The following is a 27,349-nucleotide window of genomic DNA, read 5'->3' on the forward strand; positions in this document are numbered from 1 at the left end:
AGCATAGTACCCTCTAGGTCCATATATGTTGTTACAGATGGCAAGATTTCCTTTTTTACATCTGAGTAATATTCCATTGTATATATGGTATGTACTGCCTCTTCTTTATTCATCCATTCAGGGACACCTAGGTTGCCTTCTTATTTTGGCTTATGTAAATAATGCTGCAGTGAACATATAGATGAGCATGTCCTCTCGAAGTAGCATTTTGGGTTTGTTTGGATAATTACCCAGAATTTGGCTTGCTAGGTCCTTCTTTCTCTCTTGTTACAGTCTTTGTTTTAAAATCTACTTTGTCTGGTATAAGTATTGTTACCCCAGCTTTTTTTGGTTTGTTTGTTTCCATTTTCATGAAATATTTTTTTCCATCCCTTTACTTTCAGTTTGTGTATGTCTTTAGATCTGAAGTGTGTCTCTTATAAGCAGCATATGTAGGGGTCTTGTTTTCTTATCCATTCAGCCCCCCCCTATCTTTTGATTGGATCATTTAATCCAGTTACATTGAAAGTAATTGTTGATAGGTGTGTAGTTATTGCCATTTTATTATTCATATTTTCAGGGTTTTTTTTGTGTTAAGTCTCTCTAAGATTCCTTGTAATACTGGTTTGGTGGTGATGAACTCCTTAAAGCTTTTTCTTGTCTGGGAAGCTCTTTATCTGTCCTTCGATTCTAAATGAAGGCTTTTCTGAGTAGAGTGATCTTGATTGTAGGTCCTTGCTTTTCATCACTTTGAATATTTCCTGCCAATCCCTTCTGGCCTGCAAAGTTTCCATTGAGAAACCAGCTGACAGTCTAATGGGAGCTCCCTTGTAGGTAACTTACTGCTTTTCTCTTGCTGCTTCTAGGATTCTCTCTTTGTCTTTAACCTTTGCCATTTTAATTAAATGTGTCTTGGTGTTGGCCCCTTTGGGTTCATCTTATTTGGAACTCTCTGTCCCAAACTTTCTGGGCTTGTTGTATCTATTTCTTTCGCCAGGTTAGGGAAATTGTCTGTCATTGTTTCTTTAAATAGGTTTCAATTCCTTGCTCTCTCTCTTCTCCTTCTGGTACCCCTATAATGCAAATGTTGGTACGCATGATGTTGTCTCTGAGGCCCCTTAAACTCTCCTCAGGTTTTTGGATTCGTTTTTCTTTTTGTTGTTCTCATTGGGTGTTCTCTGCTACCTTACCTTATACATTGCTGGTTCGATCCTCTGCTTCATCTTTTCTACCATTGATTACCTGTAATGTATTCTTCATTTCCATTATTGTATTCTTCATTTCTGACTGGTTCTTTTTTATGTTTTCTATCTCTATTTTTATATTTCTTATCTTTTCGTCAAAGTTCTCCCTGAAATCATTGAGCGTTCTTATAACCAGTGTTTGGAACTCTGCATCTGGTAGATTAGTTGTCTCCATTTTGTTTAGTTCTTTTTTTGGAGCTTTGTTCTGTTCTTTTATTTGGGACATGTTTCTTTGTCTCCCTAGTTTGGCTGCGTTTCTGTGTGTGTTTCTATGTACTAGGTAGGGCTGCTATGTCTTCGGGTCTTAGTAGAATGGACTTATGTAGTAGGTGTGCCAAAGCAGACTGGGCTCAATGGCGCAGAGCCATGCACTCCAGGTGTGTCCCTTGTGTGTTGTGTGTGCCCTCCTCTTGTAGTTGAGCCTTGATTGCTATTTGTACATCAGTGGGAGAGAATGACCCTTGGGTTCACTGGTTGTGAGGACTGGCTGAGACTACAGTGGAGGACTTGTGGTGCAGGGGCTGATCCTACAGAGCAGGGTCTGCCTCAGCAGGACTCTGGTGCCTGCCCAATCTGCCCGTTGGCTGTGTTGTTCTTGGAGATGGCTGGGTGATGCTCCAGCTCGTTTCGAAGCTGGCCACTGGGGGCACCAGTCCCAGGATCACCTTGGAGGGGATGCACTACAGGTCAAGTTCAGCCATAGCCCCTGCCCCACATGGAGCCACCTGGCAGGAGCCACAAAGAATCTGCAGATGGCTGCTGCCCATGTCATGCTTGGAAGTGCCTCGAGAGGCCAAGCTGTAAACCAAGGCCAGCTACCGCTAGTGCCGGGCTTGGGGCCGCTTAGCCAGAGGTACAGGGCATGCTCAAGCCAGATGCTGCTTGTCTGGGTTCCACAAACCTTTGAAAGACCCTAGGAAAGTCTGCAGCATGAGCTAAACCAGGCGGTTTTTATGAAAAAGTCACTAGAAGTGGCTTGGGTGTGCCCGAAAGTTGGGCGGGGTGGGGTCTCGAATCACCAGGGTGTGGCAAACGAATGGCAGCTTGATGGACACTCAGATGTGGCGGCTGCCTGCGTCTGCACTCTGGGAAGGGGAAAGGCTCAACAAAGAAACAATGGCTTCCGAAATTTCCTCAGTCCAGGAGAAAGCTACCCCTCTAGCCCCCATCCCAAGCCAGACAACTCAGTTCCCCACCATATGTCTCTGCCACCTTTCCAGCTGCTGTCACAGTCCTGGAGTTCAGAGCCAGTGATTCTGTCAGTGAGTAAGTCCGTGGATGGTCCCTTTAAGAGGAGCGCCTGGGACTCCAGCCACCTTCATCTTACTCAGTCACAACCTCTGCTGTTTTTCACAAAAAGTCCCCAGAAATTATGGGGTCTTCTCTCCCCAGCACTGGAACCCTGGGTTTGGCAGGGGCTGGGATCCCTCTCTCCAGGCAAGGGGTGGGAAACCTCCAGCCGAGATATTCCTCCCAATTTTTAATGGTCACACGTGGGTGTGGGACCAGCTCATTCTGCATCTCTGCCCTTCCTACCAGTCGCAAGGTGTCTTCTGTATGTCCTTAGTTGTAGGGCTTCGATTCAGCAAGATTTTAGGCGATTCTTAATGACGATTGTTTTGTAGTTTAGTTGTAATTTTGATGGGTTCGTGAGAGAGGGTAAGCACAGCATTTACCTACTGCGCCATCTTGACTGGACCCCAAAAATATTTCTTTTTAAACACGACTAATAGAATGGATATACTTTATATTGAAATAAAATACACAAAAGCAAAGCTAAGGAATCAATTGTAAAGAAACAATCTCTGTCTCTGTCTCTCCAATGGAAATAAGATTTACTTAGGTGAAATAAATGACACAGCGTCCCAGTATTTTATTGTCACTTTTTCATTTACAGAGATGCTGTTCAGTTAAATGTGATTGCTACACGACAGCTTATTCTCCTTGCCCAACAAATGAAGAATCTGGAAGTGTTCATGCATGTGTCTACAGCATATGCCTACTGCAATCGAAAGCATATTGATGAAGTAGTCTACCCACCGCCTGTGGATCCCAAGAAACTGATTGACTCTTTAGAGTATGTTTGTTTGAAATTTACATATGTTTGCTTTGATGCTAAAACTTTGATGCTAAAACTTTAGATCCAAGTTTATCTATTTATATGTATCTCTTGGTCTATTTCAGTTTCTCTCTTCTCCACCCACACATATGTATACATTTATCTCTTCTTTATTCAGAAAAATTATTCTTTATCTACTGTGTTTTTTTATTGTCTAGATTTATATCTAAATGACTGTTGGTGAAGTCAGTTGGGAGCTTTCACTTTCGACCAAGTGTGATGGTTGGAAAGCCTCTGAACCACTCATCCATGATATTAGGGCCTCTAATAAGTATGAGAGCTTACTGAGACATTCTTAGGATAATTACCTAGTTTCTGTTTTCTGACTCCATTCTTAGATGGTCCCAAATATCTACCTCATTTTGCTTACAGGTTAGTCAGCAGAAGTTTTTAATAACTCTGGGAAAAGCTGAGTGGAAGTTAACGAAGCTTTTTACTTTTTCTCTTATTCGTAGTTGATATTTCCAAACATTTAAGTTACTGAGAAAGAGCGTGTAACCTTCTAATTTTATATTAGTATCTTCTTTCCTTGCTTACAATGAAATCTACCTAACATAATTTTAGGATAACTCGTAGATTGGATCTGTAAACTCATTCCAGTGATAAGGCTTCCTGGCTAAGTCCGCAGTTTAGCCAGCATGTTGTTTTTCTTTTAATGTAGCGACTCTTTTTCTCATTTTTCAAAACCGGTCTCCACTGTGGAGTTTTTCTTAAGTTTAGTAGCCACTGCCCTTCAATTTCATTATTATTCTTTCCTTCCACACACAAAAGTGCTTCCAGAAGAAACTTTATTTTGATAGTCTCCATTTTATGCTTCCTTCTCAGTATGACTATCATTAGAGTGTGACGGTGTATTGAGTATACAAGTACTATACTACGCACAGTATTATAGGCAATAAGGGAAAAGTGTCTGAAAACAAGTACATAACATTGGAATCAGATATTTAGACTGGGAAAGACCATAGATATATCACCTACTATATCACGCTCCTTTTACAGATTATCAGAGTAGACTTTTTCTTCAGAGACACTGAGAAAACTGGAGGAATTTTATGACTTCATAGTAGGTTGATAATTGAATTTGTATAGCATGGTTCAATTTATTTTTATAGTTTACCCTACTTTTTGTTAGTCTTGCTAGTGAGAGCATACAGTTTTCAGTGCTTCACCTTAAATATTGAAATTATTAAACCTTTTATATTGTAAATCTGTGTTCATTGCAATTGTATATAATTAACATGTTACGCTGTTAGGTGGTTATATGCTGATCTATAATTCCTAATCTGAAACCCTTGGGGCCAGGTGTATTTTGGAATTTATTTGGACTTTCGAAAGAATATAACCTATATACTATATAATATGAAATAATTTCAGTTAGATCTGAGGTAGCACCCCTGATCAAACACATATGAAGTGGTATTTTAAAAAATCATAAATCATTTCAGATTAGCTTTTGTTACATACCATATGATTTATGAAAGAACTCTAGGTTTTCAGACCTTTTTGGATATAGATATTGGGCATAAGAGATGTGGACTTGTAATCAATGTCTGATGAAAGTAAGACTAGCATCCACATTTTTAGTAAAAGTTGTGAAATCATGTCAGTCAGAGCAACAGATATCTTTGAATATGCAAGCTAAGTGGTTTTTCATTTTATAGTAAAACATCTGAAAATATTTTTGCATGCAATTTCTTTGTTTACCAGGTGGATGGATGATGGCCTAGTAAATGATATCACCCCCAAATTGATAGGAGACAGACCTAATACATACATATACACGAAAGCATTGGCAGAATATGTTGTACAACAAGAAGGAGCAAAGCTAAATGTGGCCATTGTAAGGCCATCGATTGTTGGTGCCAGTTGGAAAGAACCTTTTCCGGTAAGTTGTTAGAAATCTCTAAATAATTGAAATTGAAAATGTAAGTCATAGCTCTCTTGAGGAGTTGGCAGCTGTTTGATTTGAGAGCACGTTTTATTCACGTGGCTTAGTATGGCAAAGCTGTTTCTGTTCATAGAAAGAGACACTTTTTTGGTACTTTTACTTCTGATGTAATGCTGTGTGTATAGAAATGCAGATCAACATTTAAAAATCTTATTGAAAATTAAATCAAAGACACTAATGTTGTCTTGAGTCAAAGGAGACCATGAGCTATGTGTTTTCTTTGTGATTGATGAGCTTGGACTTTTGACAAATAAACATTTGTTGGCTTTTAAATTTATTTGCTGATTAGTTTCTCTTGCAACAGAGTGGAAGGGAATAGAGACGAGAATATTCAAGATCCTACTTTATTTCATTTGATTTTTAGTACCAAAAAGTAGCAGGCCTTCCAAAAGATGGATTCTTCCCTATAGAGATCACAAGCTAAGAAAGATAAAGATTTCTATGATAATTTGCTATAGAAAAGCAGGTCATTATGGTATTTGGGAATCCCTGGAATAAGAGAAAACATAGATATAAACTAACAGATAAATTGATTTAGGTACAACCTAGGTCTCTATAATGGTAGCATTTCTTGTTGCTTTGAGATTGTTTTATTTTCCCTCTGTTTTATTCAGTAATTTTGAGGATAATTTACCATTTCTCCCTGATCTCAGGATACTGCATCAGTTAAATAGCATAAAATCAAACTTGAACAGGCTTAATTTAGCAAAAATATTCGACAGATATGCATTCCTTTTTATAAAATTCTCATTTCAGAGTTAATGGAAGAATAGGTAACACCTTGAAAATGATTTTACTTAGACACTTGCAATCCCAGAGGAAGACTGCTTTAATGTAGGACGGGGAAAAATATTCTGGTCTGAATCTAAGTCTAACTTTGCATTTTTAGAAGAGAACTACCAAGTATATAGGTGGAACTGTAGATTTCAAATAATAAATCTCTAGTTTCATAATATTTATAAGCTTCCTATTTTTTTTTTTTTTTTGTATTAGGGATGGATTGATAACTTTAATGGACCAAGTGGTCTCTTTATTGCGGTAAGTAAACCTTTTGATATATTTAATATTCTGTATTTGTTTTTCTGTTTTCTGTATTTATATGTATATGTGGACTCTGGCTTATAGATCTTAAAGTGTTGTTTTTAATTTTAACAAAGGCAGGGAAAGGAATTCTTCGAACAATGCGTGCCTCCAACAATGCCCTTGCAGATCTTGTTCCTGTAGATGTAGTTGTCAACACGAGTCTTGCGGCAGCCTGGTATTCCGGAATTAATAGGTATATGAGGTGACAGTGTTGCTTGCTACATATATATAGTAACTGAGAATGGAAAACAGAACTATGACTAATGTTAATCCCTCAGTCTTGATATTCCCATATCAATGTATGTATATGTATGTGTATATATATATATGCATATATATATATATATATATATATATATATATATATATGCATTATCACTTCCAACTGCAAGAGTTGGCTTATCACAGACAATAATAGCAAGTGGTTCCATTAGCAGTAATTAAGAATTAATATTATATTAATTCTCATGTACTACCTGCAGGATGGACAAGTTCATTAGAGATTAAAAATGAACTCCCTCCACCCCTGATGATTTTTTTAATCCGTACTAAAATTTGCTATAAACTCAACATAAAGAACTGAAAATTCAGAGAATAGCTTACATATATCAAACATGTTACAGTAGAGCAGCTTTAATCAACTCATGGGCCTCCTTTTAAAAGGGAGTATTTACAGGTGACACAAACTTTAGGCTCAGTAACTTTTGTTTTCTAATTAATAAAACTGCCCTTATTTTTGAAGTCAGTATTTTTTATATCTTAAAAAAGCTGGGATATGATTATATGAATATATGGTTTCTGCGAAAAGGGAATTCAGTCTATAATATTTTCAACTAGAACATCAGAAAATGAGAAGGAGATAGGAAAAACTGGGATTATTTGTCGTTCTTCTTACATTTAAAAACAACAGATATTCCTGCTAATACAAGGAAGTAAAATATAAAAACACAAAATTTGTATTTTTTAAATAATATTGTTGGTAGGGGAAGTGGAAGGGTAATTATAGTCATTAATAGACACAAAAATTGATCTTATAAGCATAATTTAAAAAATAATGTAGAAAAGGTACCCATCCTCATTTTTGCCTACTTGAATATCATATAAGATTTAGATTGAACAAGTTAGGCCTCTTTTTATATTTCATTGCTTTGATCTTTGTTTTGCAGACCAAGGAACATCATGGTGTATAATTGCACAACAGGCAGCACTAATCCTTTCCACTGGGGTGAAGTTGGTATGATTTTACCTGTGTTTTTGAATGTTAGAATAAATCTTAACTTAAAATGTTCTTTGAGTTATGTCAGAATAATCCATGAGAAATTAAGGCCACTGAATTACCAGTTTATTCTTATTTTAATTGCCATCTTAAGAATATCTACCTGCCTTGTGGTCCTTAATAATGTTTTGCAAATTTAAAAATATCCTGCTATATATCTCCTTCCCATCCCACCCTTGTCTGATCCTTACTCTTTTTCTGCTGCCATTTGCAGCAGCCCTCATAGATACCTGTGGCATGGAAACAGTGCTTTTTTTCTTTCATGGGCACTCTCAATGCTAATGTTGCCTATCCATAGGCAATAGCACTTCCAACTACAAGAGTTGGTATATCACAGGAGATAGGTAGTGGTCCAAAGAGTAATAAATGAAGGAGTTAGCAAGTAGGGTACATTTTGTTAGAATATTTTCCATTATATTTATTAATCTATATAAATTGACAAATTCATAGCAGGTAGTGTATATGCTTTGTTACGTGTTCTAAAATGGGAATACTGTAACTTAAAGCCTCTTAAAATTGAATCATGTTTAAGTTGTTGGTTGATGCTTTCAAATTTAAAGTAAAATACCGTGTTTCCCCGAAAATAAGACCTAGCTGGACCATCAGCTCTAATGCGTCTTTTGGAGCAAAAATTAGTATAAGACCCAGTATTATATTAAATTATATTATATTATATTATATTATATTATATTATATTATATTATACCCGGTATTATATTATACCCGGTCTTATATTAAAATAAGACCAGGTCTTATATTAATTTTTGCTCGAAAAGACGCATTAGAGCTGATGGTCTAAGTTTTATTTTCGGGGAAACACAGTATATATGGCATTGATTTATTAACAGGTCTTATTTTACCTCTAACTGAACGATTTTTGTTACCTTTGTAGAACAATTTTGATTTTAAAGTAAATCTTTTATGTCATTCGTCTACAGTTTTTCTATAGCTTTTTTATTTCAATGTAAAGATTGACCATTAGAGCATATAAGAAAAAAAAATCTAGGGTGATTTTAATTTTATGATAATTATATTTAAATAGTATTCTTTTAATAATTTTAAAACACTTCAAATGAGAGGTATTTTTTGTAATCTTTTTTTGTATTATAAAGTTCAGTAAAAATTAAGTTGAGCATTATTTTTTAGTGAGTGTCTCAATATACATTTCCACTAAAGTATTAACATAGATGATAATAGATTTGATTGTGTCGACATTGCATAACCTAAATAAATTATAGTAGAAGTTAATTTGGGGTTGTTTTAAGCTGCTGATGTATGTTGATTTGAGCATCTTAATTATTCACAAGCAAAGGATGATGACTTTCCTTTTCTTTTTTAAGTAAGTACAGTAATAAGAATCTGGAAAGAGGAACAGAAAGAAAGAAGCTATCGTGAGAGGTGAAATATAGAAAGTGACATTGTAAACTGACATAGGTAAAACATTAAAAGGATTTTTAAGAGTGAATTTTAGCAAAAATTCATTCACCTAAATAAAATTCATAAATAGTGGCAGTTTTAAAACCACTTGAGTTCAGCAGTCTAACACCCATATTCTCTTAGCTACTATAGAGAGTAGAACAGTTTGTTTTTTAAATGAACGAACTCTTGACATTTTGGTAAAATGCTTTGTAAAAACATGATTTTTTTTTTCAAAACTTCATTACATGGTTATTATCAAAGCTGTTACACAACTTTTCTTCTTCAGAATACCATGTAATTTCCACTTTCAAGAGGAATCCTCTCGAACAGGCCTTCAGACGGCCCAATGTAAATCTAACCTCCAATCACCTTTTATATCATTACTGGATTGCTGTAAGCCATAAGGCCCCAGCATTCCTGTATGATATCTACCTCAGGATGACTGGAAGAAGCCCAAGGTAATGGTGACTAGCTCTGTCTTATCTGTTCCTCTGACTGTTAAACAGCCCGTGCTTACACTAAAATGCCTATTAACTCTTTATTTGTTTATGCTTATGATAAGGCTTAATGGCCTTTTGTGAATGAGAAGACTCTTGAATTTAAGACTTTGTCAGAAAAGCAAAGGTAGTGTTACAATTCACTCTAATTTATTCTAAAGTTTGGATAATAAATTATTGTCATGTGCTGAATTCTAGGTCTAACTTTAGGTATTTTTTCTGAATAACAAATAACATTCAAAATGCTTTGACGCTTATTTTTCCTACAGGATATTATCTAAATCATTCCTTCAAGATGAATCCTTTAAATCAAGTATTCAGGCGCCCCAATGTTAAGTTGTATTCCAACAACTTATTGCTTCATTATTGGAAGGGTGTCAGACATACAGTACCTGCATTATTGCTCGATCTTGCACTCAGGTTGACAGGTCAGGAACCGTGGTAAGAAGAATAGCAGTAAATACACTCTGTATTGGTAAGGTGGTGGAAGCTTGCTGGACAGAGGAGAAGTCGCTAGCATGAGCTTTATCCTTAGAATACTAACCTGATTAATCACAATCACAGTCAGGATGCTAAGACATTTCTTATCAATTAGGGATATTTGGGGAGACTGACTGGATCTTATCGTATTGGGCCATTGATCCTCCAAAATCCCATAATATAGGAAATGTCTAACATCAAGATTGTCATTGTTATTATAAGCTGAAGTAGAGCCCTTCTCTTCCTCTTAAAAACATAGAGTAGCTTTATAGGGGTTTAAAGTTAAAATGTTTTGCTTTAAGTAGATTATTCAGTTTTGTATGAAAAAACATAGAATGCTTCTAGAAAATTAATGGCTTGAATTATCTCAGTTGCCCATTCAGCTTATAATATGGTAATTACAGTTTTTGACTAATTTTCCAGGTTGAGAGTATTTTTTTTTAAAGTTAATAACAAATGGAAAACTTTGTTTTCTTATAGTTGTTACAGCCTTTTTTCTTTTATCTTTTCTTTTTTTTGAAACCCACAAACTTAAAGTCTTTCTGTCTTTACCACAATTATAGTGAAATGTATTATAAAAATACTTACTTTTTTAACTACATTGGCATTACAGTGGAGCCTTTGATTGGAGAGTTCAGGATTTGACTATTTATGTATAAAGAAGATGCTGATTCCAGAACTTCCATCAACTGCTCAAAAAGTAAAAGTGAGGTATCTGCCAGTTATAGTGTATCAGGATCTGAGTTACTTGTAGGGATTTTCTGTGGATTCATTTGTCCATTATGTTGCTAAATCTATATGTTATGTATTGAAATATGTGAGAGGTGTTGAATTGAACAACTTTAGAATAGGTAAAGAACTGCTTAATGGAAAAAAGATCCAAAATACATCAAAGGTATTTTCATGTTTTCTAGAATGATCTGAAAAGTGCAGTATTTGTCATTGGCAGCATTCTTTTGTGGCTAAAACAGATGTAAATTTATGAGTGATGGCATTGTATGCTTTCTTGATATTAATAAAGTTGTTGCAAGTTAGAACAGAAAAGTCAACACTAGATCAAAAAAGTAAAATGGGTTAAATATATCACAATGCAAAGGGGGCTTAGTAAACTTAAAAAATGAGTGAATAACCCATGTTTATTAAATTATACTAGGTGTTGCTACATAACAAGTCATCTCAAATTTAGTGACTCAAAACAGCAGTCATTTTATTATTTGTTTCAATTTATTATTTCTGTCAGGATCAGGAATTTGGGAAGGAATCAACTGGGCAGTTTTGGCTTGGAGATCTTTCATGTGGTTGTTGTCTGATGGAGCTGAAAGGGATGCATGCGGTGGAACAGCTAGTATCACTGTCTCTTCATATAGTGTCAGGATCTCATACAGTCTGTTTGCAAGGACTAGTGGGAGCCTTAGGAGAATTGGACTGCTTACATGAAAACTGTAGGCTTCAAGGTGAAGCATTTTAGCAGGCAAGGTGGAAGCTACACACATTTTGTGACCTACCTAGGAAAATCATGCAGCACTACTTCAGCCTCATTCTTTTAGTCACAAGTGAGTCACAAGTCCTCCAAGATTCATGGACAGGAGATGTGGAGATTGGTCAAGATCGTGTATATGAACAAATGAGATGAAAAGTATTGTTGCAGCCATTTTTGGGAAGTGTAGTTTGCTACAGGCAGCCTCCTGGCCACAACAATTTATATTTCTTCTACTTGGAAAATACACTTGTTTCTTCCCCCATGACCCCTCTGACATCAGCTTGAAGACAGTGTTTCGTCAGCTACATCTGGTGTAATTGCAAATGAGGCTCTTTAGAAATGGTTTTGCAGGTATATTTCCTTAAGTATTGGTCTGAAAACCTGTGAACTGGAACAACAAGTTACCTGCTGCCCACACGTCCAATATATAATGGTGAGACAAGCATAGGAAAATGACTTTAGACAGTCTTGTGCAAAAAGAAGAGAAAATAGGAGGCACACAGCAATCACTGGTCCATAACAGTGTGAAATTCCAGCAGGGTATGTGTTGATGGTTTCTTATTTAGGGCTCAGTCCTACTCTCTGGGAGTTCCCGAAGGCTCTTGGTGGCTGCCTTGTGAGTCATTCTTCTTTTTCCATTAAAAAATGGCCCGTGTTTGCAACTAAATAGCTTTCTTAACCTACTTCCTGCCCATAGAAGGTTGGGAGTCCCTGGGGGGAATCACCTACTATAAAAGGGCTATATGGTTTCTGTTGCAGCTACTAAACTCTGCTGTCAATTGTAGCCTCCACCATGCAACTACCCAACTCTGTATCCATAAATAGTATGTAAATGAATAAGCATGACTGTGTTCCAATAAAACTTTATTTACAAAAACAGGTAGATTTGTCCCTTAGACTCTGGTTTGCTAGCACTTGTTTGATCCAAAGGCCACTTTTCATTTTATACTGTCTCTGTCCCTTCAAGTACAAACTGATATGATTCCTTTTAAAACTGGATTTTCTGTGTATCTATTTTAAGACAATCTACTCCATTAGACCAAAGCCATACCAAAGATCTCTTTGAGATATGCCCTTCTCTGTCTTGGGTTCCTTATGAGGTTGCTATGAGACAACATCCTTAGATCTTAGAGCCTAGCCTCTTAGGTCCTTAAACTCGACTCTTAGGTCCTGCCTCTTGGGTTTCTATGAGACATTTCTTTACGAATCAAGCCTTTTGTTTGAAAGGTTCTATTTAGGTATGTTGAACAAACTCAAAAAGTCTGGACGCTTTGGTTAGAAATAAATGATAAAGATTTATTCAAAGGTTTTTGGGGTTTGCAAATCAGAAACACAACTAGGCGATACCCAGAGTGTTCTGAAGAAGAAAGTTGAATTCTTATAGTAAAAAGTACATGGTTAAGAAGAATCAGTCCTGCATTTTTAGCCCTAGGATTGGTCCAGGAGAGTTATTAGTCAGATGTCAGTCAGTCTGGATGATGAATGCCAGGTGATCTGGAGAATGGGTGCCAGGAAGTCTGGTCATATCTGGTGGTCTGGATAATAGATGTCAGGTGGTGGATGTTAGGTGGTCTGGATCTGTGAGTCCTTGGGAGAGTAATCAGGGTTATCTGAAGGTCTGGTGTATGTCCAGGTATTGACATACAATGAAGTGATATATATCCAGGCATTGACACAGGACTGGAAAGTTCAGAGGTTTAAGTTCCAAAGCCAGTTAAAACAAGAATAGAATTGTTTTCTCTAATTTAGCAGCTTGACTATAGTGACTCTATTTCATTTCTTCACTCTGTTCCTCAGGTACTACCTTAGATCTTTCTGAGGTCCTAACAAAATATCTGACATCAAAATTCTGGATTTGACCTGTGCTCAGAACCTGTTTTTTAAAGAATTCCTCCCTGGAATTTTACATTTCCTCTAAATTCCACTCAAAGAAATAGTTCATTTTTCAAAGATCACCTTATTTGTCTTTGAGGAAATCTTGGCTAGATCATCAAGTTTATTAGGTACAGTTTCTGTTTTCCATATTACTACTGGTGACAGTTTTGTTCTTCCAACTCACAACAATATTTTTCTCACTTTCCTTTAAGGCCTCACCAGCATTCATTAAAGCCCTTTAAGGCTTCACTCAGATTCTTTTCTTGGTCCTTCATGTTTCACCAATGGTCACCTCAGAGACCTTTTAGATTCTGTCTACCATGTGACCCGAAAAGCAAATACTACATGTTTCAGGTTTTTATTATAGCAGCCCCACACTGGCCAGTACCAAAATCTGTTCCCATTACCTGTGCTGCGTGGCAAATCCCCTCAAACTTAGTATCTTAAAACAACATTTTTTTAATTTTTATCGCCTATGAGTTTTGTGGGTCAGGAATTCTAGAAGGATTTGGCTACATGGTCCTGTCTCAGAGTCTTTCAAATGGTAGCTGTCAGATAGGGACTGGAGCAGGTCACCGTGGAGTAAGTGGTAAAGGAGAGGAAGGGTGCAGAGCAGCTGAGGTGGCCGGGTGTCTTTCTCTTGTCCTGTAGTCTCTCAGAGCCTCTCCATGTGGTCTCTCCACATAGACCAGTTTGGGCTTCCTCACAGCATGACAGCCTCAGGGGAAGTGGTACAGCATACATGGTAACTGAAGGCTTCAAGGGCAAGTATTCTAGCGAGCCAGGCAGAAAGCTCTGTCACCTTTTCTTATCTACCCTTGAAAATCACAGGGTCATTTCCACCTCATCTATTGGGTATAAGTTACCTTCACCTCTTGATGGGAAGATAGTCAAGGTGACATTATAGGTGAGCATGTAGGATGGGAGATGATATTGCAGCCACCTTTGGAAATTAAAATCTGCTCCAAATAGGAAACATCAAGTAAAGAATCTTATTATCTGAGGTTTGTCTTGTGTGAGGCTATGTATTAAATCAGGAATGATCTGACCTCTGGGAATTTTAAAGTCTAAAAACAGTAAGAAACAAAGTTTCTTTTTTTTGTTTGTTTGTTTTTTATTTAGGCACTTTTATAAATGTTAAATATGAAGTCTTATAATTTATATTATTTAATTTGTTCAGACATTTACTGAGCCAATCACTGGGCTTTATACCTTATATTGAGGTCTCAATGTAGTGCCTACTTCTACATTAAACTAATGTCAATTATGTCATTCATGGTGTACATTTTACTCATTCACATCATTCTGAGTGTCAGCTAGATAAAAGTCTGATTTGCTTTATATCTTGACATAATTATAAAAAGTACACCTCATGCATCATATGGATTCCTGGTTAATAGCCATTAGGACTGGGATACGTGTTTTACATTATACAAGCAGTATAAATTGTTCACTGTAGCTCTTGAAATGTAGTAGATATTTCATCACTTTTTAAAATGACATTAAAAAATAGTTACATGGTCTTGTCTTTTGGTTATTTAGCTTAACTTCTCTGAACCTGATATTTTTTAATCTGCGTGGTTCTCTACACCTCAGGGGACATTTGACAATATTTGGAGATATTTTTAGTCATCACAACTGGGGGAGGGGTGCTACTGGATCTAGTTGGTAGAGGCCAGAGATGCTGCCAGGCATCTTAAAATGCACAGGATAGCACCCCACCACAAAGAGTTATCTGGCCCAAAATGTCTGTAGTGCTGAGGTTGAGAAACCCTGTACTAGATGATTGTTAAGATCTTGCCCTACTGTAAAGAATTGTGATTGATTATTTTTTGTGCATTGCCATAATAAAGGGTAAATAAATACTCAGAACATGCATGGCAGTGTAGTCCCAGGCATTTGCTTTTATGTCATGTCTCACCAAAGAGTGATGGTCCAAAGTTTTAAGTTTCTTTTTATCTCCCAGAGGTTTGATAAATACTCTATGAACTTTACTCATAGATGACCTTTCAGATTTCCTTTTCTCACTCCAGTTTTTATTGTAATTATTTTTGAATGGCTGAATCAGTGATAGAGTTTAGGGTAATTTTAAATTACTTGAATGAATCTGAGGATAAGACTAGGTGAGAATTACCAGTGAAAAAGGAGTTAGGAAGAAAAACTTTTTAATAAGATGTATGTTGGAAAACCATATTAACCAAATACGTGTATGTGTTGTGATTCAAATATACTATACTGGCTGTGATAGTCAATATTGATTTAATTACAAATTTGTCCCTTTTTTTTTTTTTTTTAAGGAAAAAGTGTTTAATCTCTTTTCTAAAAGCAGCATGTATTGTTTGTTTTTTTCCCAAGTGCTTTTGAGCTGTGTGAACTATTTTCGTCCAAATATAGCCTTTGATGCCCAATAATTTTTTTCGTGTTTAATGAAGGTTTTATTTTGTAATTGTTTTCTTGCATGAACTGCAGTTGTTTTTTTTTTTTTACAAAGTCAGTATTATCTCATTTTCTCTCAGTATTCTGGATTCAGGGTTTCTTTCTAAATGTATGTGTCATCAGAATTGCTTAGCTAACTATGTTACTGTTTTGATTTTTCCTCCCTCGCATTTCTAATGTTCTAATTTTTCCCCATTTCTAAAGTGCCTGATTTGGGGACTCCCTAAATTTCATATAATGCTAATCATTGTGGGAATATAAATTGAGTTCTTTTAAAGTATCTCTCCAAAAATTATTTTTTTTGTTTATAGGAGGTTAGGAATTTTGGGTGTGTTTTGTATCAAAAAGTTCTTTCTTCCCTTTCCCTATTTATTATCGGTGATTATTTTATAGATGTTACTGCTCGGATTAATGTTATGATATCAATGACTTAACAGTGAGCCAGCCATGATACATAAAGTGGCAAATTTAAAGATTAAGACCCCTTACCCTTTTAAAAAGAAAATTTCAAACTCCTTTATTTCTATAAGGATGGATACTAGGGATTTGGGGAGATGAGTGAATATCTATTTCAGAAAGTTTTCAGCATGAGTCATTGATTTCATGGCACATCCAGATGATCAAGAGCAGTACCTGTCAGTGTTAAAGAGAAAGTTATTTAAAAAATATAGAGAGAGTTGACTAAATGGCAAATGAATATTTCTGTGTAATGTAATACAACATGTTTTGAATTCAGAGGAAATATTAGTAAATGCAGCTGAACTAAAATGTGGTTTACGGAACAAAAAGGGAATTCTAATTGAATCCATTTATTGCTTAGTATTTATTATATGTAGAAAATTCGACCTTAAAGTATTGTATTTCCTTTGAAAATTAATTTCATACATCAGCAGAACTCTATTTAGATAATATTAAATGCATTTGCTGCTGCTTACAATTTTTTTTTTCGTTTTGGATTTATGAAATATCCTTCCAAGATGCAGAAATATTCTTATTAGACCTGCTGGTTTGGTACACTTATTGAATTACGCATTATAATTTTACTGTTAATGTCTCAGTATAGAAACTGATACCCTGGGTGGTGGTGAGATTTTTCCTAATCTATGCAAAATATAAATCTGTCATTTTCTTATAACAGGATGATGAAAACAATAACTCGTCTTCACAGAGCTATGATGTTTCTTGAATATTTCACAAGTAATTCTTGGGTTTGGAATACTGATAATGTCAATATGTTAATGAACCAACTAAATCCTGAAGATAAAAAGGCAAGTATTTTCTGTTTTATATTAGAAAATAAGTAGCATACTAATTAGACAACCATAGCAACCTGAAAAATAATTGGATATTTTCCACAACCATTATGCAGCAAGAAAGTTATTGATGTATTTATAGTCTCTCATTAAAGCTTGAATCATAATTGTTGGTGATGAAATAAAATTGCTTTACCTTAGAATTTACAATGTAAGAATTTGTGAAGCAGATATTTTTAAAATATAATTGAAATGTTGATTCTCTTTTTTCTTTTAATGTCAGTTTCAAAGAGAACTTTGATTTCTTTATGCATTTTCCCCCTAATTACTCTGTTTTCTGAGTTTTGAAAAACCTTTTCTCAGAAATTGTTTTTCATATACTTTTTGTTGTTCCACATTTTTCCCTCTGTTAGTTTGAAACAAACTCTTTGAGTTCTTTTTGAGGTTACCTTAGGTATTTTAACATGCATACCTAATAAAGTCTAAATTACAATTTCTATAGTCTCTTCCTCAAGGACATTCAGGACCTTAAAATGTTTTAGCTGTGATTACCAACCACCCCCACTAACTTACATGGTTAATACATTGCTTTAGTTTTCTATTTAAACCTCTTAAGTAGAAATGATTATTTTGTTCAGTTTTATTTAAATGTAGCTATATATTTACCAATGTCTTTGCTATCAGATCCTCTCTTTGGATCATTGTCTTTCCACCTGAAATATATCCAGAATACTAGAATATGATTTAGTATGGGGTCTATTAGTAGTGAACTCTAGGTTTTTGATTGTCTGACATGTCTTTATTTCACCCTTGTTTCTGTAACATGATTTCAGCACATTAACGGTAACTTTCTTTTCATGTGTTTCTTATGTTGTTGCTTTTGAAAAGTCTAATTTACTGCTGTTTTACAGGTGATATGTTACTCCTAGCTTCTTCTCAAGAGTTTTTCTCTGTGTTTGGTGTTCTGCAGTTTCACTATGAATGTGGGTGTAATTTTGAAAAGTTTATCCTGTTTCGGTTGGGCTTCCTGGATCTGAAGTTTTATGTCTTTTAGCAGTTCAGAAAAATACTTAGCCATTGTTTCTTCAAATATTGCCTCTTCACCGTTCTTATCTTCTTGTGAAATTTTAGTATATGTTAGATCATTCTCTCCTCCAGGTCTTTTAACTTTAATTTCATATTTTGTATCTCTGTTTCTGGCCTGAAATCTAGATAATTTATTAAAGTTTTATGGCACTCTGTTAGCTGTGTCTAAACCACCCAATTGAATTTTTGGTTTCAGTCATTATATTTTCATTTTTAGTTCAATTTATTTTTCAGATCTTACGGACATTTCTTAATTAAGCAATCTTTAGAATTTTTTACTTGAAACAGGTTAAACGTAATCGTTTTAAATTCTGTTTCTGATCATTCAAACTTCTGCAGACTGTTCAGATCTGATCTGTCGATTAAGCTGGGTTTCTGTTTAGGCTGGCACCTTGTTTCTGTTTTTTATTGGTGTTTGATTGTAAATTCACATTCCTTGAGGATTTCTGTGGGAATTTTTCCCCCCCTTTTTCTGTCTCCCCCGCCCAACTCTAGTTCAAGCCGTTGTTTCTCAGTCTAGTTGTGTAGGACACAGCTCCCTGGCCCATGCTGGTGTTATGAGCCTTGTGCTCCCCCCCGGCGGAAGTAGTCAGTCCCCGGTCGTCAGTTGGCCGCCCACAGCAGCTTTCGCCGGCTACTGGCCACTCACGCTAGCCACCGGCCGCTACTGGCAGCACACAGAAGCCCACGGCAGCTCACACCGACCTCCAGTTGCTCACGGCAGCCCAGCTCCAGGGAGAGCCATTGTTCATAATCTTAGCTGTAGAGGGCCCAGCTCACTGGCCCATGTGGGAATCGAACCGGCAACCTCGGCATTAGGAGCATAGCACTTCAACCACCTGAGCCACCAGGCCGGCCCTGTGGGAATTTTTTTGAAGCCTATATTGAAATTGCAGTTTCCCAGTAAGGATTTACCTTTGCTTCCACCAATAGCCTAGTGGACTATTAGCATTAACTAGCTGTCATTAACAAGCCAGAACCACTTTAAAATATCTGATTAGGTTTCTAGCATAACTCAGGTAAATACAGGCCTTAAATAGAGTATTGGGCTGGTTAATGCATGATTAGTTTCTCAAAGGTGATTTTTTTCCCCACCTTCCCAGAACCAGCTTCCTCTCTCTTCCTAGTTCTTCCAAAAAAAAATTTAATAATATGTTATTTAACACAGTATATCCAAAATAACATATAATAACAATTTTAAAAGTTATTTAAAGTTTAAAAAGTTTTTCAAAGGCTATTTTACTTTTTATTTTTCATACTGAGCCATCGAAAACCTGTGTGCATTTTGCACTCCAACTGACTCCAGCATATGTCAGTTCAGGCTAGCCACATTTCAGGTGTTCTCAAGGTGCATGTGGCTTGTGGCTACCATATTGGATTGTGCAGCTTTAGTCCATTCTGTTGGTTTTGCATGACAGAAGTGCTCAAGTGTGCTGTTTCTCTGCCCACTTCTATGTGTGGTAGGTTTACGTCTTTTTCATCCTTGCTCTGAGGATAAAACTTCTTGGATTCTTATGTTTTTGAAGGAGTGTTCTCTAAGGATATAGAACACTTCTGAACTTATGGGCCCACAGGCTTTATAGCCATTTTTCCTCTCTGCCTTTAACCTTCAAAGCAGATGGTCTAAGTTAGCAGGGTCCTGCAGATAATCTCAGGCTGAAAGATTTATGGCTTCTGCTGATTCCATACTTTCCTCCACCCCACCTTCGCCCTCCCACCCCACATCCCAAAGCATACTACATATTGCTCAATGGATTATTAGAAAATGAGCACCCACGTGAAGAAATAGAAATTACCTCCAGAAGATTTCCGCATAACCCCTTTCAAATCACTACCTCTTCTCTCCTAACTCTATCTTGAGTTCTAACACTAAATGTTAGTTTTACCCATTTTTGACTTTGCACAAATGATATGATGTGACAGTAGTTTTTTTTTTACTTTTTGTTTATAAACATTTGAGTTATTTCCAGTTTTTGGTTATTGGGAATAATTCTTCTATGAACCATGTACACACATTTGTGTAGGATATATATCTAGAAATAGAATAGCTGAGTCCAAGGGTATTCGTATGTTCAGTTTAGTAGCTAACGCCAAAAGTTTTCCAAAGGGGGTGTATCTACTTACATTCCAGTGGCAGCATATGAGAGTTCCAGTTAATCTTCATCCTCCTTAACATTTGGCATTTTAATTTTCATTTTTAATTTGAGCCACTTTGGTGGGTGTGTAGTGGTATTTCAGTGTAATTTAGTATGCATTTCATATTACATAAAAAAAACCTTATGTAGAAATGGCCAAAAATGTCAATACTAGAGAGACAGCTTACAGAAAAACAATTCTTAAGTGATTCTTAACCATTTGAAAAGATACTCAACTTCACTCAGAAAAAAATGGAAATACAAATTAAGACTGAGATATTTACTACTTATTAGATTTGCAAAAATGCAAACTCAACATATTCTGGTGAGGCCTTGAGCAAATGGGCATTTCATATATTGCTGGTAGAAATCTATCTTTCTCCATCCTTTTATTTTCCACTTTTCTGTTTCATCTTTCAAATATTTCTCTTATAAGTAGCATAAGGATTTTTTTTTCAGTCTGACGATTTTTGACCCTTAATTGGAGGGTTTAATTCATAATATAATTCCTGATAATTTTGGATTTAAATCTGACTCTTAGTCCTTTCTATTTGTCTTACCTGTTTTAAGTTCTTTTTCTTTCTTGCTTTTTTTGAGGTTATTTTTACAATTTTGTATTTTACCATTTGTATTAGTTACATGGAAATATATTATTTTTCAGTTGTTTTAGTAGATTACTCTGGAGATTACAGCATCCTTAATTTATCAAGGTCTAATGTAATACTGATAATTCCACCTGTTCTCAGATAATGCAAAGACTAATACCTATCTGCTATTGTTAACATATTTTAATTCTATATATGTGTTATAAGCCTCATAACCATTCTTTCTTTTTTATAACCTTTATCTTAATTGCACTCTATGTGATAAGTATTCATATAGATTTACCAGCATAATTGTCCTTTTATTGTTCTTTATTTTTTTTTTTCATCTGAGACTTTAGTCTGGAATCATTTTCATTATGCCTAAAGAATGCCCTTTAGTGCACTTCCTCTAAGTATGAGTTTTCTGCTCATGTCAGATTGTTTCAGTTTTTATTCTTCTGGAAACATCTTTATTTTTCAAGGACACATACTGGTATCGAATTCTATGTCAGCAGTTTTCTTTGAGCACTTGGAAAGCATCTTTGGTTTCCCATTGCTTCTTCCCAAGTCAACTGTCAGTTGTTTTTTTTTTTTTTGAAGTAATCTAATGGTGTTCTGACATCTTTAAAATTTTTCTCCTTGACTTTCAACAGTTTTATTCTGATATGTCTAGTTGTATGTGTATGCATATGGTATATGTGTGTTTTGAATCTATGTCGTGATGTCTCATTATTTTTGGAAAATTTCCAGCTATTGTCTTCTCAGATATTACTTCTATTTCATTCTTTTTCACTCTTCTGTGGGAATCCAGTTACACATTCGTATGACCTTCTCATATCTTCTATCTTAAGTCAAGTCTCCATTTTAAGTGTGATGTTACTTTAACAACTTATTTATGGTCGCTTTTTATGGTCTACAACTTGCTGTTTTTAGATAAGTGATGGTATATAGTGAACAATCTGTTTATCACTCCAGAAGTGTGCAGGAGCACTTCGTAGTGCATAGCTCTCTTATTTTGTCATGAAATAGCGTTTTTGTAAAGCTTCCTTTTCCAGAATCATCTACCTTTTTCATCAGATGGCCTAGTTACTGTCATTTAAACTCCTAAGCCAGCTTTCATAACATATTCTTTCTCTTGATGTCAGTACCGTTCGCTAGGAAAGTTATTCTGTGTGGTATGCAAGATATTCAAGAAAAGAGAAGATACTGTAGATAGAAACTGGAAATAAATGTGTTAATACATGTATAAAACAGTGAGGAATACATAGATCTATTTGGATAATGGGATTTTGTCCTTTTTTTTGGTGTTGCGGGCTTCTTTCTCCTCACACTTAATATACTCTTTAAATGTTGACATGAGTTTTCAGATTATCTTCTTAGTGTTTCTGTGTTTAATAGAAAGTATGGAATAGGAATAAGAACTTTTTTGTGAACAGCAGTAAGATTTTAAAAATTAATACTGTAAGTATTTTATAATCATGTCGTTTGGAATTGGCCTTTAGAAAAAGTATGAATTTTTACCTAGTTGTGAAACAAAATTAAAGTAACCAGTCATTTTTTTTGTTTATGTAGACTTTTAATATTGACGTACGGCAATTACATTGGGCAGAATACATAGAGAACTACTGCATGGGAACTAAGAAATATGTTTTGAATGAAGAAATGTCTGGTCTCCCTGCAGCTAGAAAACATCTGAACAAGTAAGTTTTACATGGGTTTGATTTCCTCTTATCTTCCTTAGGAAATATTACACAATTTTTTGGCGGGGGAGTATACTGAATGAAAGATACTGCTAATCTGTTGTTTTAGGAAAACGGCTTACCTTTGGATTGGAACTATGGTAGCATTGATTTAGCTTAATATTGTTGAAACTTGATATCTTTATCAATTTATGCTGTTTCTTAGCAGTATGTCCAGGTGGATTTTAGTTTTAAAAATAGCTATTATCTTCCGTTATCTTGCTACTGAAGAAGTAAAGATATTAAGAGAAAATAAAAATATATTTTAAACTGGAGGTAATTTATTTATTTAAAGATTTTTTCTTTTTTTACCCTACTCAAATGCATCTTTGGAAGAGGAAAAGAGACAATAATACATGATTCAGCATGGGATTTTTTTCTTTGTTTATAAAACAGAGTTATAATTATTCCCTTAGTCTCTTTATAAAAATAATACATAATGATTGTTTAAAAAAAAAAAACTCAGAAGAGGAAAAATCACTGTTAATTCATCACCTTCAAGACTTATGTTCTTCTCATGCCTCCAAACTGTGAGGCTTTTCAGGGCAGTTAGTTGTATAGATGAGGAACTGAGGTTTAGGAAAGTTGTGTTTGCCTAGGTCATATTGTATTAAGTGGCAAAACAAACTAGAACAATGAGCTTTTGACATTGAATTCAAAGCTCTTTTGTCAACACCCATTATTCATATATTATAGTCCTAGTTTGCACTGCCTGTTGAATTTGAAGGAATGTGTGTAACATTGCACATCTAAAGATTTGTGTTCCTTTCTAACACCATTAAAAACATCAAAATGTTTTGAAACCTTAGCAAGATAATATGCATGTCACTCTTTGAGAATGGGAGGGTCCTCCTGTCTAGAGCTACTGCCATGTTTGACTCACGAATGAATTCTTGTCCAGTGGCCTTTGATCATTCACCTATAAATGAAGGACTAAGTTCACTTGTCTGACAACTCGTAAGCAGCTAAAGATGTCAAAAAAATGTTTATTTTGTCTGTAGGATGATATGTACAATGAACAAACTTTTTTAGATTAAATAGGAAGCTCTAGATGTGTAAGGGATATGTCTGTTTTACCTACAATATACTTGCTGCCTGGCACAGTATTGGGCACACAGAAGGATGCTCAGTAACACTTGTTAATGAATAAATTTGCATCCCAAATATACTGTTATAAAAAGCTTTGCGTTATTCATTGTTAATAGAGGTAATATTTTGTTTGATGGGTTGTAGTCCAGAATATGCACAGTCAGGTTTGATTTTTGTTAACTTTCTAACTTAAGGATTTCTAGTTTTTAAATAAATTTCAAATTAATGTGGCTTTGAACTTTGATTATATTAACAACTGAGCATTAATTATCTGCTATCCAACAATATTTATTCCAGAAAATACTGTCTAATATGTCTCCTGATTTACTTTCCAGGTTGAGGAACATACGTTACGGTTTCAATACTGTCCTTGTAATCCTGATCTGGCGTATTTTTATTGCAAGATCACAAATGGCAAGAAACATCTGGTACTTTGTGGTTAGTCTGTGTTACAAGTTTCTGTCGTACTTCCGAGCATCCAGCACTATGAGATACTGAAGACAAGAATTTAGCATTAGAACATCTATGCATATGGTGGTCTAAATGCACAAAGTGTAAAATGTACTTAAGTCATCTCACCTTTTGTCAAGACATTAAACCATCTTAGATCGGAGTGTGGAGTAAATTATGGTACATTTTATGTAACATTTTAATGTTTATGCTCATAAAAACCTAGTGAACACATGCAGTATGCCAGCTCAAATCTGCAATAGCCACCAAAACCATGACTTAATATTTGGATCCCTTGGGAAAAGGGGTGGGGTGAGGGTAGGAGTGGGGACGTAGGAACACTGACCAGTATAACTGTGCAATTCTGGAACATATTAATTAAAATATGCCTTAACATATAGTGAATTTCTAATTCTAATATTTAGTGCAATGGAAAGCATTTATTTGGACAGGGATACTAGCGAAGTTGGTAGGTATTTGATTCCTCAGTGTTTAATTTTTTTTCCTCCGTTGAAGGCTTTTAGTTTTGATAAAATTATAGCCAAACTATTTTCACATTATCCTGTAAGTTGTTGAGTGGTCTCAGACATGAAAGACGTGTTCTCATTTTTCTTTCTCTGATTAGAGGTCTGACGCATACCATTTTTCTATAAGCAATCAGTTGCTTTCATAATCAGAAGGCTTTCTACGTATTATTTTAAAGATCTTACTGGATCTAAATGGGTTTGAAAATCCATATCAACATGCTATGTGTTTCTTGAAGGAAAATTAAAATGAATTCAATAAGACTATTAGCATAAAAAAATTATACATTTTTCTTGTTCACATTGTGACCGAATAAAAATCGATCCTGTGATATGTTGTTCTTGTTTTGAAGTTGGAGGATTTCTTGAGACTTTGGCAAATGGGGGGTTGGGAAGGGACTCACCATACTTGTGCTCTCCTCCCTTTATACATTTTATTAATAAGACTTTAAAAAGGCTTATACTGTCTTTCCAATGAAAACTGAAAGTACATTATTATGGAAGAATGTTTTTGCAGGTAGTCATAACATTAAGAAAATGTTCTCACGTGTATAAACACATACTAACTTTTAACCCTGAGAGCTGAATTCCTTCAAGAAAAATAAAATAATGCATAAAATAATGTATATAAAATTAAAGACTTTATTTACATACCACGTAAAGTAGCAAACTGTTGAATGAGTTTGAAGATATTTATTTTTTCTGCATGTGGTTTTAGCTTTAGAAAGAAATGCATTATAGAAACCAGCAATAGTAAGAAAATTAATGTATATTTTAATGATATAATTCCCTTTAAACCTTAATAGTAGTTAACGCTCCTGTTTTAACATATATTTGGTTTAACAGATCAGCATAACGTTCTAATTTAGCTGATCAAGTTGTACTATATTTAAATCATCAACAGTGTATCTTGAATATGTTGAATGAGGTCATTTCACAATATAAAAAGTTACATAGACCTTTACACTTTAATTTTCTTCGTCATTTTAAATGCAGTGTAAAAGAAGTTTATTTTGTTATTGTGAAAAAAAAAACTAAATGTAAAGGAAATCACCTTCTTCCATGCAGGTGTGTAATCTTGAAAAGGAAAAGTGCTTCCATGTTGAAGCCAGATTTTCCGTAGTAAAACATTTAAACATTATTTTAAAAGAAATATGTATATAAATACATATGTATTCTTTGGAATTATACTAAAGTCTGGTCTAGGACCAAACCTTGTTTAAGGTGTGAGAGACAGACCATAACAGTATCTAAAGATGGAATAAATGGTGATGCCTTTATTTAAAGTGGCCCGCGTAATTAACTATAGATGCTGTGTACATTGAGTGCCCCAGCTCTCCAAATACATTTGCATAATGTGTTGAAAACATGCTCATATTTGTATGATTTTTATACTTCTGCCAAATATACTGAGAATCAGATGGACTGTCTTTGTATCTTGAAAATGAATCAGGTACAACTTCAGTAGGCATGTGAAATACACACAGGGTGTGTATCTTTGGAACTGTCATTGTTCTTGTAATCTAACAAAGAAATGCTCACTGGGAGGGTGCTGAGGCCACTGCATTTATTTTGTGTATTTAGAATTCTGTTGTCAAAAGAAAACTAATGAATAAATTAACGTGTCATTCCAGAACTTAGTGTTAAAATTAGTATAAAGCACATGTAGATTGGTAATCCCCACTAACTAGATTTCAAGCTTAACTTGAACTTAAAAGATTTTGGAAACAGTTCTGTTTGTGTCATTTGCTAGACATGGTTTTTAGTTCTGTTTGATTATATTTTCTACATAAACTCAATTTTAACAGGATAGCCTATTAAAAAATTAAATAAATTTAACATTTCATTTAATTCACTTGATAAAGCTGTATTGTAAAACATTTGTTTTTTTTCCCCCCATTCACTCTTGAGTCTTATAATTCTGGCATATGCATTTGTCAATTGTGATGTCACTAACTGTATTTAAATTTGACCTGGCAACATTAATATGTCCTAAAACTCAACACAGAAGCATGGAATATGTTTTTTGACTTAAGGATGGTATAAAATAAACATTTTCTGAATCTGTGTAATAAAGCTTGGAAGCAGGGAGGGAAAACAATCTTATTTCTTCCCTTGTTTGTGTTTGTAGGAATTGGTTCAGGGTTTTTTGCTTTTTGTTTTAAATGTAAATTGATAATCTTTTATAAGAAATACATAGAAGCATTATTGGGTGCCTTTGTTTGTAAACCAAAAAGTAATAAATGAATCCCTATATTTCCATTATAGTATTTATTGTATTTTTACAATAATCATTGTGAAAATTGCCAGTGAGATCATGAGGTTAGGATTACAGGAAGCAGTCCTCACTTACCGTCTTACCTTTCTTCAGGTGTACTCATTACTTCTTGTAGCCTAATTTTATTTAAGTCTAAGTTTCTTACACAGCCTTTTAGGGGAAGCGGGTAGTCAGGATGAACACTTTTAAAAGTATTGTTATGTATTAGCTAAGATGAGGAGGCTTTTCTGTTTTCTATAAACAGTATGAAGAGACTGGCAGGGTGTCATTAGGCTCCAGCTACTCTCCTCCACATTGAATGATAATTTATAGGTACACTTGTAGTGATTGATCTAGTGAGTCAATATAAGGGATCATTCATTAGTAATAGAAATG

The 27,349-nt window shown here is 35.0% G+C and overlaps 1 protein-coding gene across 9 annotated transcripts in view; it reads left to right on the forward strand.

Moving 5' to 3' along the window:
- Window positions 1-26,958, forward strand: part of FAR1 (fatty acyl-CoA reductase 1) — a 63,183-nt gene extending 36,225 nt beyond the window's left edge. For 8 of the 9 annotated variants that reach the window (XM_019754476.3, XM_019754478.3, XM_019754481.3 and 5 more), the window contains 9 exons: window positions 3,121-3,300; window positions 5,050-5,227; window positions 6,284-6,328; window positions 6,448-6,566; window positions 7,540-7,607; window positions 9,355-9,526; window positions 16,975-17,104; window positions 22,467-22,594; window positions 24,058-26,958. In XM_019754476.3, coding sequence (XP_019610035.1) covers window positions 3,121-3,300; window positions 5,050-5,227; window positions 6,284-6,328; window positions 6,448-6,566; window positions 7,540-7,607; window positions 9,355-9,526; window positions 16,975-17,104; window positions 22,467-22,594; window positions 24,058-24,220 — 1,183 coding nt within the window. In that variant the 3' untranslated portion in view covers window positions 24,221-26,958. Of the gene's footprint in view, window positions 1-3,120; window positions 3,301-5,049; window positions 5,228-6,283; window positions 6,329-6,447; window positions 6,567-7,539; window positions 7,608-9,354; window positions 9,527-9,834; window positions 10,007-16,974; window positions 17,105-22,466; window positions 22,595-24,057 lie in introns of all 9 variants that reach the window. The other variant, XM_019754474.3, reaches the window with a different exon arrangement.
- The last annotated feature ends 391 nt before the right edge of the window (window positions 26,959-27,349 follow it).

Source organism: Rhinolophus sinicus, chromosome 14, assembly GCF_057876585.1.
Source record: "Rhinolophus sinicus isolate RSI-liver-muscle chromosome 14, RSI-T2T, whole genome shotgun sequence".
NCBI classification, from domain to species: domain Eukaryota; kingdom Metazoa; phylum Chordata; class Mammalia; order Chiroptera; family Rhinolophidae; genus Rhinolophus; species Rhinolophus sinicus.